Raw genomic sequence first — 16,166 nt, forward strand, 5'->3', positions numbered from 1 at the left:
GTGACTTGCTCAAGTTCACATGGCTATCAATGAGACCCAGGAACAGAGCCTAGGAGGCTTTCTCCAAATCCAAGGCTTTTCTAAACCATCTACCCATCCACCCACTCATCCACTCATCCACCCATCCACCTACCCATCCATCCATCCATCCATCCATCCATCCATCCATCCGTCCATCCACCCATCCATCCATGTAATACATATTGGGCAGAACCTGTTAGGTTTTAGATGTTAGGTTCTGGGGTGAGACAACCATCGTCCCTCCTCTCATGCTTCTCAGTTTATAATGGTTCATTACCTAAAATTTCTTCTGGGGGTGACCACTGGATGGGGACTCCAGCATTCCTCAAAAGACAGATGAACAAAGGATATCCTCAGCTGCTCTTTAGGAGTGTGAACTGACCTGTGACTAGTGAAATTGGGACGCATAAGCTCCCCTTTTGTTGTTGGAATCATCTTGCTAACAGGCCAGTGACCACGAATGCCTGACACGGGCCTACAGTGACCTGCCCCCGCCCACCCGCCTTGTGCTGCACTGTGTCCTCCTCGCCCACCAGGCTCCCCTCACTGGCCATTTCCCACCTCTGGGTCGTGGCCCACATAGTCCCCTCTTCCTGTGATTGCTTCAAGGAGGCACAGTCTGCACACACCCCATAATGCTCATCACAACTCCCTGGCTATTCCTATATGATACATTCTACAGGTTTTTATCAGATATTTGTGCTATTGATTACAATGATGGCCCAATTCTTGACACTTCCCTGTACCCGTGTCTTTTGCTATGAGACTCTGACTTTTGCTATGAGTGTGTTCCCGACCCCTTAAATCTAAACTAGCTTTGTGACTTGCTTTGGCCCATAAAATGAGGTGGAAGAGACCATGTGCAGCCTTCCATATTTCCACTAGCTTCCTTGCAACTCTGCCAGCGCCATGGGCTCATGCCTAGGCCAGGTGATTGGAAAATGAGAGACAAATGAAGCAGAGCAGACTCATTCCCCTCATCCCAGCCTAGACCACTGAAGACCAACTGCCAGACAAGCGCGTCCACCCAGCCAAAACTGACAGCCACAGATCATGTGCATGAACAATAAGCACATGATTGCATGCCACTCCGGTTTTCTTGTTGGCTGGGACACAGCAACTTCTACCTGATAGTTTAATTGCTTTTCGTCAGTCTTGGATTATAAGCTCCCTGAAAGGAACAATGTCTTTTTTGTTCACCAATGCCTCGCACACAGCAGATGCTCAATAAATGTGTTGAACAAGTGAGTGTTCCTGCTGTGTGATGCTGGTCCCTCACTCTCTTCTTTATTCTCACTTTTGCATACAGGCATATGGGGTAAGCCTCACTGCCAAGAATGACCTTCTAAAGCTCACAAGGTCAAGGTTTGAACTGTCCTATCCCTCCAGCCCTGACCACAGAACTGGCCTAGTTGATAGCTAGAGAGGAGGGAAGCATCAACATCCAGAAATACCCTAACAAGTATTGTATTTGATCCTAACTCATCTTGCAAATGTCACAGGTGTCAACCACCTACCCACCCATGAAGACATCCGATCGTTTGTTCTTCAGCTGAAAAGATGCTCCTCAGACAGCCATGTCACTTGTGCTTAACCTGAGTCCTCATTCCTGAAAGCTACCTCTCCACACAGCACATACACGAGGATAGGGAGTCAGGAACAAGAGAGCTCACTAACCCTCCAGCAACGGTGGCTAAGAACAAGCTCCACAGAAGGGTCCTAGCAGGTGTCCCAGAGGAGCCAAGGGAAGTGCTTCTGCAGAGGACACTGCCACTGGCCCCTGGGAGAGATCTCAGATTGCTTTAGAAGCAGAATCTAAACTGGGAAGCCAGGATGAGGAGCTTCATTTTGTTTAAAACTATTTTAAATAAATGTCCCTTAAAGAACTATGCCCTAGGGGTAGGGAGAAGCCTTCTCTTTAATTTCCCAAAGCTAATGGTGGGACACAAAGCAGCCTGTTTGCCCGATGGTTCTCACAACAAGAACTGCCCAAGGTCAGACAGGTGGGCAACTGAGTCCGGTGATCCCTCCACCCAGTCCCTTAGTGAGCTGGAGTAGAACAAGAAGCTCTGGTGACTCTAGTATTAGGAAGTCCACCCTGAAAGGGACTCTGGGATAAGCTTGTTGACCACACTGCCAGGAGCAGAATCTTCTAGACTCTGACCCTACCTTTCTTTGGTTGCCTCTCCCGAGGGCACGCCCCACCCCACGCCCCCTGGATTCACAGGTCTATTTGGGAGGCTCCTCCTTCTTGAGTAGGCTCCGGCGGTCTAGTTTGCTCATGACCTGGGTGATGTCCACCGTGTTGGCTGCTTCTCGAGCTTTGGCTTCTTCTTCTAGCTGCCTCAGGATGACCGGGCTCGGGCTGGAGCGCAGGTGACGCCTCATGAACGGCAGGGTGGAGCTGGAAGGAAGGACAGATGGGTGGTTGGTGGGAAACCATGCTGCTTGCCCAGCGACATTTGGTGGGAGTTGTGGCTGGAAGGCCAGAATCTGGATATGTTCCCTCATTTTCCCAGTGAACCTTAAGTAGGGTCCTCAGAGCCACGGCCAACCTTAGCTCTTTTCTCCCCACTTGGAAGACAGGACCAGCGTGATCATCACCTGCTGTCAGATTTTAGGTGAGACACAGGAAGACTCTGTGGATGGTAAAAATGGCAGACACACTTTCCAACACATTCATAAACCAACTCGTTAGCTGAACATCCTGTAGTCAGATGTTCCTGTAAAAAAAGCAAGCAAGGTGGGCTAGGGGAATGGAAAACCAAGGGTCTCAGCCTCAGGGAGGAGTTGGGGCACTTTTTTTCTCCTCAAAAGTCAAGACTCTGAGAAGGAAGAAAAGAGCTGGACTGTCCAAGAGGGCTGAGTCCCAGTGGGCAGAGAAAGAGGGAAGGCCCTGCCGGGGCATGGGCTGGTGTTGTCTGCTCATGCACAGGGTCTTGGGATGAATCAGAAATGTCTTCAGAAGCCAAACATGGACCAAACTCTCCATCAGGCCCTTAGGAGCCAGACGAGGACCTAGGAGTCCATGTGATGCAGGAAAGCTAAGCGGATAAGACACCTGTCCCTGAGGCCACACGGGCTTGGGAAACGAGCATTTCAGTCTCAGGGATTGTAAAGGCCCTTAGAACCCTGGTGTCTACCCTAGGCAGGTGGAAGCTCCCCTAACAGGAAGCCTGACACTGGATCTCTTGCAGGGGGAAGGCTTGGAGCTGAGGTTCGTCTTATCCCGAAAAGAGTAAGTTTTAAGACAACATCAGGGAACCAGTTCAGGCCCACTGCAATCCCTGCCTGGGTGCAGGCTGAACTTCTTGGTGACCACAGCATTCACAGGCAGTTCTCACTTGAAACAGTTGACGACAACATTCCCAGACCACAACACCCTGTGCCAGAGCCAGGTGCTCCCCGGGCCCTCAAAGCCCCAGCTGTGCCAGGGGAAGGATCCCAGCTGAATTCTCATGGGCGCCTTGACTTTTAAAATATCCGTAGGGAGAAGCACGAGGTGCTGCCCTCCTCCCTCACTGCTTTCTGGCAGAACTTCTGGAGCTACTGTGGCCCTTTCTTGTGGTTTCAAGGAGACGCTTTCAAGTCCCCAGGGGCTCTGAACTCCTTTCCTTACTTTGTAAACCTGGAACAGCACAACAGAGCCCTCCTTTCCCTCTTAGTCATAACAGGGCCATTATCCTCAAGAATTAGACCAAGTCAGGGTGCTTTTTTCTTAAGATCCTGTGATCTGAAGTCTGGCCCAATGACCCCTGCTTTTGAATGGACCAAAGAGCTGGAAAAGGGCCCAGAGTGAGCTGAAGGGACAAGCAGGAGAATTTACCAACCACGTTTGGAAGCACACATGGCTGGTGAGGTTCTGGCAAACCTCTGCCAGGGTCCCCTGGTTTTGCTCAATCTGTCGTTTCCTTGCTCTTTTGAATCTTCAAGGAGTAGACTATCTTTTCCCAATAAAGAGTTCCATCTGCCCCCAGGAAAACACCATGTCACCCGACATCCTGATGGCTGTTCAAGATGACAGGATCCTCGTTTCCAATACGGAAAGTGAGATTAAATGAGTTAATGGACTTCTAGAAAGCAGTCCCTGAACACCTGGAGTGTCACTGTTTGTTTGCCCTAGCAGCCTAGCATCTTCTTTGGGGGTACAGTCTGCTATTCTAAGGTTCATACGGTAGAGACCCAGGGATGAAGCTTGTGAATTCCTACGGGTCCGTTTGAAGAGGAAGAAGCACAGCAATTAAAAAAGCCAGGGAGATGTTGCCACTGGTGATAAGGTCATCACTGATGTGCCAATCATAACCAGTTTCCTTTTGCACCAGCTTCAGGAAACTGAAACTTCCTGGAGGCCGTTACTAAGGAGTCTTGCTAGAGTGATTTCAGGGCACCGTGAAGCCAACGAGGTGCCCCTTGGCTGAACAATCCTTCCCAGACCCCCATATTTTCACCAGGCCAATGTCTCAGTGGTAGCCATTCGGCTGAAGGGACCCTGGCCCCTCTGGCCCCTCTGGTGGACAGCCAGCAGTACAAGCAGCTCGACTTGCCTTTTCTTGGTGGTTTCCTGAGGTTCGATAGCTTTGGCCAGCATTTCCTTATAGATGGGAGATTTTAAATAGCGAGCATAGGAATCCTAATCGGAACAAGAGAAAAACAGCGGTTATGAGAGGGAATTGATCACATCACAAAGATACATGTGCCACTCTCCAGCGCCCCCCTGGGAGGTAGGATGGCCAATCTCCTGGATGCAAGGTGTCCAGGGAGGTGTTGAGGGAAGCCACCCTCAGGTGTGGGCTCCAGACCAGCAGCATCGATTTCGCCCCAGAACTTCCTAGATATGCACAGTCTCAGCCCACCCCCGTCCTACCTAATCAGAAACTCCAAGGACAGGGCGACCAGTCTCTAACCCCACTCATTAAAATCCTCCTTGGAGCTGTTCGCCTGTTGTGAAGCCAACAAGGGACAAGAGGACAGGGACCTCTCCCATCCAACATCTTCTTCAAAGAACACAAGTAGCCAAGGGTATGAAACCCACATCCCTGCCCACCAGCGCCCCTGTCTGCCTGTATTTGGGGAATAACAGCAAGAGAATGCAAGAAACAATAACAAGCCCAAGACTTAGACTCCTCTCACGGGGATGTTTCCTGGCGCCCTGGGCAGGTTCAGGGAAGTCACTTCATGAACGTTGGCTACTTCCAAACTCGCCCAAAGCACTGGCCATTACAAATAGAGGACAAAGCCCGCTGCAACAACCGCAGGTGGGGGATCTATTGAGACAGGGCTCTTCTGAAGACCAAGTGTGGGCAGCAACAGTTCTGGAACCAGGATGAGTCTGGGAATAAATAGGGATAATGGAGCCGGGAGTCCTATCGAGCTTGTCGTCATGGGTCACGGCCTGTGGGAACGTGGAGACCAACAAGCACATACACTGCTCATTTCCTAAGTCACCCGAGACGCTGTTCCATCCTGGCTGGGAGCTGGATGCCTCCCTGGGCTTCTCTTGAAGCAACATTTTTAAGAATCAACACATTTCATAGTACATTAAGGAGGACTATTTTTATAGAAACCGTGCTGTGGACCTCTAGCAAGAAAAACAGAGAAATTTCACTGATGGAAAAAGTGATGAGAGATGGCTAAGGATGCTTGCCAAAAATTCTAAAGGGTTACCTGTTTTCATTAAATATATTTCCTTACAACACAATGAAAGACTAACTAGGAAAAAAAACATAAATAAGGGAAATAAATAAACATTGACCATTCACACCGATCTTCACCACACGACAAGGTACCGGGTACTTTGCCATAAAAGGAATCATTGCCGTAATGAGAAATGGAAGCATCCTTACTGGGGATTCCGAACCGTTCTGGGGAAGGCTGTCGTGGAAACTTCCCGGACCAACAGTCCTCCTCACCCCACCCTCAAGGATGGACCAAACTAGACAATTCTCCAAACCTGACTCCGCCTGATTTTATCTCTTCTCTCTTCATTTTATTTTTAACAGTTCCCTGAAGATTCGTACTATGTTCACATTTCACTAATGACCCAGAAGGCTATCTGGATTCTCTCAGGGTCTGGTTACAATCATATCTAATTTGTGTCATTTAGACACCAAGCCTTCCGTGGGTTCTATTTGCCCAGCACCAGAAACACTGCCACCACCCCAAAACACAGGACTCTGGACTCAGGTACACCCGGAGCTGGCATCCCACGCCCATCTCTGCCAAGATCTTGGGCGAACCCTGGGCTCTGGAGCAGCAATGCCTCCCGCACGGTTCTCCTGGAGAACCAAGTTCTATACTTGACACACCAGTTGCAACAAGTGGCTATTGTATTAATACAATCATTAATAATGTCATCGATGCCACCTACATTACTCCTGCAGAGCAAGGGGCCCATAAGATGCAAACAGGTGTCCTCCATGGCCCGTGGGCCTGGGGGCTCAAGGAGGGTCCAGCCCAGCCCAATGGGCAATTCCGCCTCCTACCACCAGCAAAGCCATATCCTCCTGTCATCTCCCTCCCCCGTATCTAAAGAACCGCCCAGGTAGCTAGGAAGGGAAGGGCTCCCTGGCCCCTGGTCCTTGGCCGGACCCCACCCACCTTCTTCATGAGCATGTAGATGTGGGTCTGCGCAGCGTCCAGCACGTAGCGGTGCGGGTGCTTCAGCCCCTTCACCGTGATGTCCATGGTCTTGCCGTCTATGTTTATCCACCGCCTGGCTCCCGGGGCCAGGAACAGTCTGGGGAAGGAGGGAGATAGTCACAAAAGTAGCCAAACCAAGTTCACAGCTGCTTGGGAGGGCTCCCCAGGGCGAGGTTCGTCGTTTAGGAAACACTGAAGTGTTTGAACTTTGAAGAGGTGGTCCAGCGGCTTTTCCTAGAGGCAAGAAAACAGCCATGCCAGAATTGGGAACGAGAGTGTCTAAGTTTGATGTTGCTGCCCTCTAGGAGGGAGGGAGGGCCCAGGTAGGGAAGGCCCTGGCCAGTCCACCCCAGTTTAACACCTTCCGCCTCCTTACTCATCCGGATTCCAGGGCCAACCTGGAGCCAGGACAAGACACCTCCCAAGGGAGGTTCTGCTCTCCCCTGTGCCAACCTAAATGGGTTTGGTGATAAATCTCCAGTGCTGAGTCAGGAGGCAGCCCTTATTCCCGGCACCCAGAGGTGGCCTGGCTATTGACCCTGAAATTGCCCTACTTTCTAAGTCCTGTGCTTCTAATTCTTAGTAGTTACAGGTTGCAAGCACTCACACGGATGTTTTCCTACACTCCTAGGATGGACATTAAAATTTTGGAATTCAAAGATTTACATAAATGGGGAGGCTGGGGAGAAAGAAGGCTAATGTGGTTGGAGGCTGATGCTCCCTTCCAGCAGACTTTTGGCATTAGGAGTTTTCCATGTGTCGTGAACACAGTCCATTGTTCTGGGGAAGCCTGTACAGGTCCTTCTTAGACCCCCTCACACACATCTTTCTTGGTGACCAGAGCCCCTCCCACTGGGGGAGGGAAGTGAACCTGCCCAACAGAGCAGCCAGGCACTGCTCTCCTCACCTCTCTGAACACCAGCTGGTCCCACCTAAGACCACATGAAGGAAGGATGTCACAGGGACAAAGGCTGAGTCTCTGAGGGGAGGGGCCGCCTGGCCTGCTGCCCAAACACCAGCACCGGGGCTCCGAGGGCTGGCTCCAGCTGCACAGTAGGGACCTTGGGAACCGTGTGAGTGGGAGCTAAAAGCCCTGGGCCTCGGAGCCCAAGACTGGTGCCCACTGTGCCCAGCACAGACAGAAGGACCAGTGGGAGGAGCCCACAGCAGGACAAGGGTACTGCCCGGCTGAGGGGAGGACATCACACACACAACCCAGGGAGACCTGAGGAGGGTCAGCTAAAGAATTCTGCCCTGGAATAGTGCAGCTTGCTCTTTTAGCCCCCAGACACATTCTCACCGGATCCCATGTCCATCCCACCAGGCTGTCTTTGAAGCACCCAAGCAGACAGCTGGACAGGTATGAGACCTCCTGCTCCACCCGGCCCCACCCGGGAAGGCTCCCCCAACCATCCAGCTAGGCCTCACTTGTAAATCTCCTCCGCCTTCTCCTTGACCTTGGACTGATCTCCATACTTCAGGTCCTCACAGGCTTCCCAGAATCCCAGATTCTCCCCTGCACCAGGAGGAAGGGTCCACACGGACCAAAGGGCAACCAGAGAAGAAAAGGAGACATAAAAGAAATGGGTCAGCTGGGACAGGATCCGCTCTGCAGCCTGGGGAGCCCCTGCACATTGGGACCTCGGGCTAAATACTCCTGGGGAAGGAGCCCCGCCTCACGTCCTGGGCGGGGAGAGCATCTGGAACCCAGCAATGGCTTTTGAAATCATCTGATTTGGTGCCCGCCACCTTTGGGGCAACACTTTCACATGGTGGGTGCTGTTCCTTTCTAGAGCAATACACAGGACAGAGCTCATCATAACCCTCCCCCCAGGTTGTGACCTTTCTTTTCTCATTGGCTTATGCCCATGGGATGAAGCACGTAAGCACTATCCCTACACCCAAGACTTTCCTCCTGAACGTCCCTGCCTGCTGGGCTGCGTTCACTGACTGCATGACTTCTGCCTCCGGTCGGTGTGACTGCGTGTGGAGACATGAACTTCTGCAGCCCCCAGCGGCTCCAGCCCAGAGGTCCTTGCAAGGATCTTGCGTCACTCAGGCATGATGCTGATGGACTGACCCTCAGGGAAGGCCTGGCCACCAGGGAGATTCAACTGAGCGTCACCAGAGTCAGAGGGACTCTGTCCCTCTTGGCCTAGAAGAAAATCCAGACCCCTAGAAATTCTTCATCTCCTTCCAACTTTATGTTCTCTCACCAGTTGTCCATGACACTCAGAAGCATTGGGAACATGTTGGTACAGTGATCCCAGGTGGGAATTTTTGACTGGGAAAATAAAGATGATCACACTAACAGGCGACCAAGAGCCTATGAGTGTGTGCGTGCCTGCGTGCGAACCACAAAATGCCATGGCAGAGGAAAATGGAGGAGACTCCCCTCTTCTCCTTTCCTGTTGTGTTTTAAAGCTTCCAGGTATTTCATATTGGGAAAGGCTACACAATTCTAAACTCTATGGCATTTGTCCCTTCATGCCACACAGGTCCTTGCTCTTCAGCATGAACTTCAGGGTATTCTTTGCTCCAGGATCACAGACCAGTGATGCTCTTAACTGACAGCTGAGCTGAGACCAAGTGGGATGGAGACCACCCTGCCCACTACAAAGGGCAGCTAATTGCCTATGGCTAAAACTAAATAAGCAACTATCCACAGTAGCCAAAAGGTGAAAATAACTCCAGACAGCCATGGATGGAGGAACGCAGAAACAACATGTGGTCCTCACGTGGGCTGGAGGATAGCTCAGGAAGAACAGTGAAAAGGAAGGGGATCCCAACACGTGACCCAACACAGATGAACTTGGAGGACATCAGGCTACGTGCAATAAACCAGGTGCAAAGGGACAAATATTGAAGGATTCCACTTTTGTGTGGTGCCTGGAGTGATCAAATTCATAGCGACAGAAAGAATGGCGGTAGCCAAGAGCTGGGAATTCAGTGTGTGGTGGGTACAGAGTTTCACTTGGGAGACTGAAAAAGTTCTGGAGGTGGGTGGTGGTGACGGCTGCACAGCAATGTGAATGTGCTCACTGCCGCCGAATTGTACACTTAAGAATATGGTTTAAGTGGTAACTTTAATAACTTGGAAAAAATAAAAATAAAATGGTAGATTTTGTTATATGTATTTTAATACCAGAAGATTAAGTAAATACACAGAAAAGTCTATGCACCAATGTTCACAGTAGCATTATTTATAATAAAAGTCAAAACACTTGGGCACAGTGGCACATGCCTATAATCCCAGTGGCTTGGGAGGCTGAGGCAGGAGGATCACAAGTCCAGAGCCAGCCTAAGCAATTTAGTGAGGCTCTAGGTAACTTAGCAAGACCCTGTCTCAAAATAAAAAATAAAAAAGACTGGGGATGTAACTCAGTGGTTAAGTGCCCTGGGTGCAATTCCTGGAACATCAACAACAACAACAAAAAAAGGTCAAAACAGCCCAAATGTCCATTAACTGATGAATGGATAAAAGGTGGTCTATCCATACAATGGAATATATTGCAGTCATAAAAAGGAATGAAGCCCCATTACACACTAAAATGTGGACAGTCCTTGAAAACACTATATAATAAGTGGGGAAAGACAAACAATTATGTGTTTTATTATTATTCCATCTATAAGAAATGTCCAGAATAGCAAATCCATAGATCCATGAGTGTCTAGGGCAGGGGGTGGTTAGGGGAGAATGGAGGGCGGGGGGAGAAATGGGCAGAGGGAGGAATAGGAAATGACTTCTAACAGGCAAGGGGGTTCTTTCTGGCATGGTGAATTAGTTTTGATGGCAGTACAAACTTAACGAATGTGCTCAAAACCACTGAAATTTACACTTTATTACTTTTTTAATATAAAAGAGTGAACTTCATGTTATGTGGATCATATCTCAAATTAAGTTTTTTAATTAAATGAGAAAACTGATTATTCACCTTCTCTCTTCATACGTGAACCCTTGGGCTTCTCATAAAGAGATTGACAATAATGGGTTTTAATAACGCAGGGAAATCTGATTCGAAGGAACTATACTTGACGTAGTTTATCACCTAGCCACTAGATGGCACCATTTCCACTTATTTGCCTGCTGGCCCTAAGAGCACTCGCTTCCATCACCTTTTCTGGGGTTTATTACATTATGGCCATTAGGCTTGATTAGGGAGAAAATTTTTCAAGAATCCATGTTATAATGTGATGTTCTGCATCAGACAGGCCAATGGACCAAAGGCATGTCCAGTGGGATTTGTTTCCAGAGCAACCCCACAGGTTTTGAGTGGTGAGCAGCTGAGTCTCAAGGCTCAACATGAAGCTCCCAGGGCTGGGGACTTCATAAGTAAGAAAATACATCCCAGGAAAGCAAATAGTTCAATGAAGGTGGTGAAGCCAGTTGAATGTGCAGCCTGGTGACACTGGTTCTAATCTGGCCTCTTGGTTTTTCCAGATGTTTCTCAACACACTATATTTAAGAAATTGCAATTGCCCACCATTGGGGCACCCAGAGATGGGGCATAAAATGTGGTCCTACAACTCATCACCATCTGCACGTTGCTCGGTCCCTGACAGGAGCAAAGGCAGTGGCTGTCAATCATGATCACAGATTGGAATCACCTGGGGAGCTTCCAACACCTTAGCGATTATAGCCCAAACCAATAAAACAGGAATCTCCAGGGGTGGGATCCAGCAAAGATATGTTTTAAAATATTCCCTGGTGGATCAAATCTGCAGAACTGGGCTAAAGAAACATCAAACTGGGAGGCAAAAGAGGTAAACCTCACTTATTTTACATCCCATCCCGAAAAGCCCTGCTTCAGGATGAAGCCCTAAAGCTAACATGGACTTTGTGCAGAGATGCAATCATCCCCCTGGACTGTGGGGCCCCTTTGAGGCCTAGAACTGGTCCTGGACCCAGGTCTGACTCTGGAAGCTGTAAAGGAGGGAACCCCTATTTAAGTGTCTTAGCAGAGCTATGGAAACGTTTACTGAAAAAGTCCTAAATCTCTCGGCTAGACATTAAAGGAATTTTACTAAAAGTCAAATTTTTATTTTAAAATTTTTAAAAAAGAATACCCACCACTGAATTCTTTCTTGAGAAAGTACTGGAAGCTCTGTCGACCCTTGGGGTCTCGGATCAACTCACTGAAGTTGAAGGCCCATCGTTCCACACGCATCTTGGTTGGGATTTCCACCCTGCAAGGACAATGATTTATAAATGTAACACTCCACGTGAAGGCAGCGGAGGTCCCTAATGGTGGCCAGGGTGGCAGCGAGGAGCTTCACACTCCTCATTAGTCTCACAACCCACGGCTTGACCTCTTCACCCAATCCTCCTCTCCTAGTCCCCGCATAAACACGAATCCAAGTGTTTACTCGCCAGGAAGATGTAGCCCCAGACTCGGACCCTCGGGCAATGCAGAGGTGGGGGCCATGTGACCAGGCCCTGCTCCCACAGCCTCCAGGGAAAGAGCTCAAGGCCTACTCCAAGGCCTCAGGATGGCCTGAAGACCATCCAGTGGAGGGCCAGGCTGCCACTGCAGCCAGGAGATAATTCTAGTGCAGCCTGGGTTATGGATGCTACAGTCACAGCCACCAGCCAGCCACCCATCACCCACTGCAGCTGCCCCCTTCACCACTTTTGCATGAATGTTCACAGCAACATACTCATAATAGCTAAAGGTCAGACACCGCCCAAGTGTCCATCGATGGATGAACAGATAAACAACACGCAGTCATCTACACAGTGAATATTGTTAGGCTGTAAACAGAGGCGAGGTGCCAGCACACGCTACAACATGGACAAGGATTGAAAGCACTATATTAAGTGAACAAACTAACGAGAAAAGATCACGAACTGTTGATTCTACTTATGTGAATATCTAGAGCAGGCAAATCCCTCTACAGAGACAGAAGTAGGTTGACCAGAAGTGGCCTAGGGCTGGAGGGGTCTGGGGGATGGAGACTTGGTGGGTGATGGCTAAAGGATACAAGATTTCTTTTGGGGGTGATAAAAATATTTTTAAATCAATTGTAGTGACAATTGTACTAAATTGTATACATGTGAATTACAATTCAAAAGCTATTTAAATATATATATATATTGAATACATACAATTTGGCATTTAAATCCCAGAACTGGGTGTCGTCTGTTATCCAAGGATTGCTAGGGAGGCAGCCCGACATAATGGCGTCATTAGATGAGAACTGCTCACTGTACTTGACAATCCTGAAAAGCAGAAAAACAATTTCCTAGAAGCTCAACACCAAGAGAGTAAATCAGTGTTTGGGTTGACCAGCTTTTCCTCTTTCCTTGTATCGATTTAGTTCTACACTTATTACTATCTTCTTAGAAAAGTGTTCTAAGAGCTGCTGGAATTGGCAGGTATTTGGCAATATCTGTCCCTATTCTACCTGTAAATCAAGGTATTGTTCCCCAGTCCAGATCCTTTATTCTTTCTCTGTCCCTAGACCATTAAAACATGACCTCTTCACATTTTATCAGGATATTTTAAAATTCAGTACCGACTCAGTCTGCCTCTCTCTTGGCTTCCATCTTGGAGGCACGAGGTTGCCCCCCATGTGCGGAGATTCTGCTGCCATCTTGGATTCCACTCTCTGTCGGAGTCATGCCTAAGTTTGGGAACTTGAAAACCTATGGCCTAATTGATGTGTGAACTCCAAACCCACTACTTTGGGCAAAAGCAAATTCCCCTGAATTATCAGACCATCTGAGCTGATATATTTCCTGATGTCTGAGAAGTAGGGAAGCCTGCATCCATAGGTGTATATAAGGCACCTATTGCAAAATCTTCCCATAGCTATGGATTTTGATAGCACAGGATCCTTGGCCTAGAGTCTTAGGTTTGCAGAACTTGAGCCTCCTAGCTGCCCTTCATGCTTTTTCTTTAATCACACTACCAGTGGATCCATTGGAAAGACAAAAAAGACTGGTCCACAGGTCCAAACACTAATAATATAAATTTATGGTAATGAGGCAATTTTCCTAAAACTAGAAAGTGAGTCTAGGAAGTATCCAAAAGTATTCATGTCTCCTTCAATTTTCTTTCCATTTGGTTTTATGAAACTGGTTTATATTTTTTAATTCTAATTTTTTATATATGACAGTGGAATGCATTACAATTCATATTACACATATAGAGCACAAATTTTCGTATCTCTGGTTGTATACAAAGTATATTCACACCATTTGTGTCTCCATACATGTACTTAGGGTAATGATGTCCATCTCATTCCACCATCTTTTTATCCCCATGCCCCCTCCCTTCCCCTCCTACCCCTTTGTCCTATCTATAGTTCATCTAATACTCTATGCTCCCGCTCCCAACCCCACTATGGATCAGTCTCCTTATATCAGAGAAAACATTCGGCATTTGGTTTTTTGGATTGACTAACTTCACTTAGCATTATCTTCTCCAGCGCCATCCATTTACCTGCAAATGCCATGATTTTATTCCCTTTGATTGCTGAGTAATATTCCACTGTGTATATATGCCACATTTTCTTTATCCATTCATCTACTGAAGGGTATCTAGGTTGGTTCCACAGTTTAGCTATTGTGAATTGTGCTGCTGTAAACACTGATGTGGCTTGTCCCTGTAGTATGGCTGTGTCCCTGTAGTATGCTGTTTTTAAGTCTTTTGGGTATAGACCGAGGAGTGGGATAGCTGGGTCAAATGGTGGTTCCATTCCCAGTTTTCCAATATGCTTTCCATATTGGCTGCACCAATTTGCAGCCCCACTAGCAATGTATGAGTGTACCTTCCCCCCCACATCCTCACCAACACTTATTGTTGTTTGTGTTCTTGATAGCTGCCATTCTGACTGGAGTGAGATGAAATCTTAGAGTGGTTTTGATTTGCATTTCTCTAGAGATGTTGAACATTTTTGTGAAACTGGTTTCTGAAGCATCAGAGTAAATAGTTCTGAGATTATCACAGAGCAATGATTAGCCTCCTAACCCAAAATGGGGCCCACTGAACACAGAGGTACTCTCTTTACCCATGATCAGAGCTCAACAGAGAAGTCACTGAAAAATGCGGGTGGGGTCACAGGACATTTTCTCAGGGTGGAATTTTTACAAACTAGGAATTTGGGAAGATGAGAAAGATTTTTAAAAGAGCCTGACCCCTAACCCCACTGGAAGGAGGGTACTGGACAAAATACAACCTTGTCAGCCCCCACAGTGCCTCATACTCCTTATCATACCCCTTATCATACCCCTTATCACGGCTGGAGTCCAACACAGTCAGAATAAACAATGAAAAGAAACAAACTGAGTTTGTTTTCATGTGTGCAGGAAGATCTCAGAGTTACCAAGATGCTCCTAGAATGAATTCCATATTTCAAAAGGATAACTTCTTGCATTTGGGGAGGCACTTAAACCCTTAAGTGATCTGTCTCCCAGATAATTCCCCATGCAGACCTGGACAAGGTAGGCTGATAGTTCAATCAATCAAACATAAATTTCCAATCTCTCCAAACCGAACTTGAAGGTAAGCAGTGGACATTTGACAACACATTGAACCAGTAAATATGGCGTACATATCCCTAATAGGTTGGAGTGGGTGGTGACAGGAATCTAGATGGTTTTAGATCCCCAGGAGTCCAGTTCATGGAGTTGGCGACTCTTCCGACCTCCTCATCCACACAAGTAGTGACCCAGAGACATGGCAGACTCACAGAACCTCAGCCACCCTCGATTTTACCCAAACCAAGTGAGACCTGGAGATCTATTCTGAGCGAGGAGCTGGAAACTAAACCCAAGGGACTGAGTTTGTATCTTACAATTCTTTAGGATCTTATCTCAATTCATGACTTATCAAGTCTGTCTTAAAGCAGAAGTTTCCCTCTTGTCTACCTGTTGCAAGACCAGGTTCCAAAAGACCAATAAATCAGGGACATACCCTCCAAGGGACACTGACGACTTCACTGTGGACCTCATTAAGGCCTGTTGGTAATACATGATCTGGAAGAGACGCAGTTGTTAGAACATGTCCAACTCCACATCCTCAAGTGTCACCAACACTGATGTTACATTTGGCTCCAAGACCAGAAGCCATTTATCCATAATAACAGCCCACTCTGTTCCCTTAAGCCAGGCACCTGTGTGCCAAAAGGGCTCATCCCCCTCCCACCAAGATAGGTAACTCCCAAATTCCAAGTCAGTGGCCTCCTTAACCCCCTGGAAAAACACATAAAAAAATGTCCCAAGGAACATTAAACCAAAACCTGGGGGAAGATGCCTCGCTTGCCCTCACATGCCTCTGGCTGACAGAAACAGGGTGGTCACCAGGACAGGGACCTGGTTCTACAGCTTCAGCACTAGCATGCCATTCCCTTCTCAACCACCCTCCCCCGCATTTGGATATCCCTCTATGTCCCATATCAGTGGCCAATGCTTCCCAGGCCTCAGTCTTGAGACCTGGAGAGAAAATTTGCCCAAATAGGCAGTTCACCATGATGGTTAGCTTCTGGGTGGCCCCGCAGTTGTA

At 48.0% G+C, this 16,166-nt stretch overlaps 1 protein-coding gene across 1 annotated transcript in view; it reads right to left on the bottom strand.

Moving 5' to 3' along the window:
• The window catches only part of Rgs9 (regulator of G protein signaling 9), a 61,950-nt gene that overhangs the window by 11,693 nt on the left and 34,091 nt on the right, over nucleotides 1-16,166 (bottom strand). Inside the window, exons 11-17 of the mRNA XM_015504845.2 lie at nucleotides 15,579-15,640; nucleotides 12,767-12,880; nucleotides 11,732-11,847; nucleotides 8,089-8,176; nucleotides 6,619-6,757; nucleotides 4,566-4,651; nucleotides 2,308-2,425 (exon numbers count right to left, since the gene is read on the bottom strand). Of these exons, the coding sequence (XP_015360331.2) occupies nucleotides 2,308-2,425; nucleotides 4,566-4,651; nucleotides 6,619-6,757; nucleotides 8,089-8,176; nucleotides 11,732-11,847; nucleotides 12,767-12,880; nucleotides 15,579-15,640 (723 nt within the window). The remainder of the gene's footprint in view (nucleotides 1-2,307; nucleotides 2,426-4,565; nucleotides 4,652-6,618; nucleotides 6,758-8,088; nucleotides 8,177-11,731; nucleotides 11,848-12,766; nucleotides 12,881-15,578; nucleotides 15,641-16,166) is intronic.

The sequence above is a fragment of the Marmota marmota genome, unplaced genomic scaffold (assembly GCF_001458135.2).
Source record: "Marmota marmota marmota unplaced genomic scaffold, marMar, whole genome shotgun sequence".
Taxonomy (NCBI): domain Eukaryota; kingdom Metazoa; phylum Chordata; class Mammalia; order Rodentia; family Sciuridae; genus Marmota; species Marmota marmota.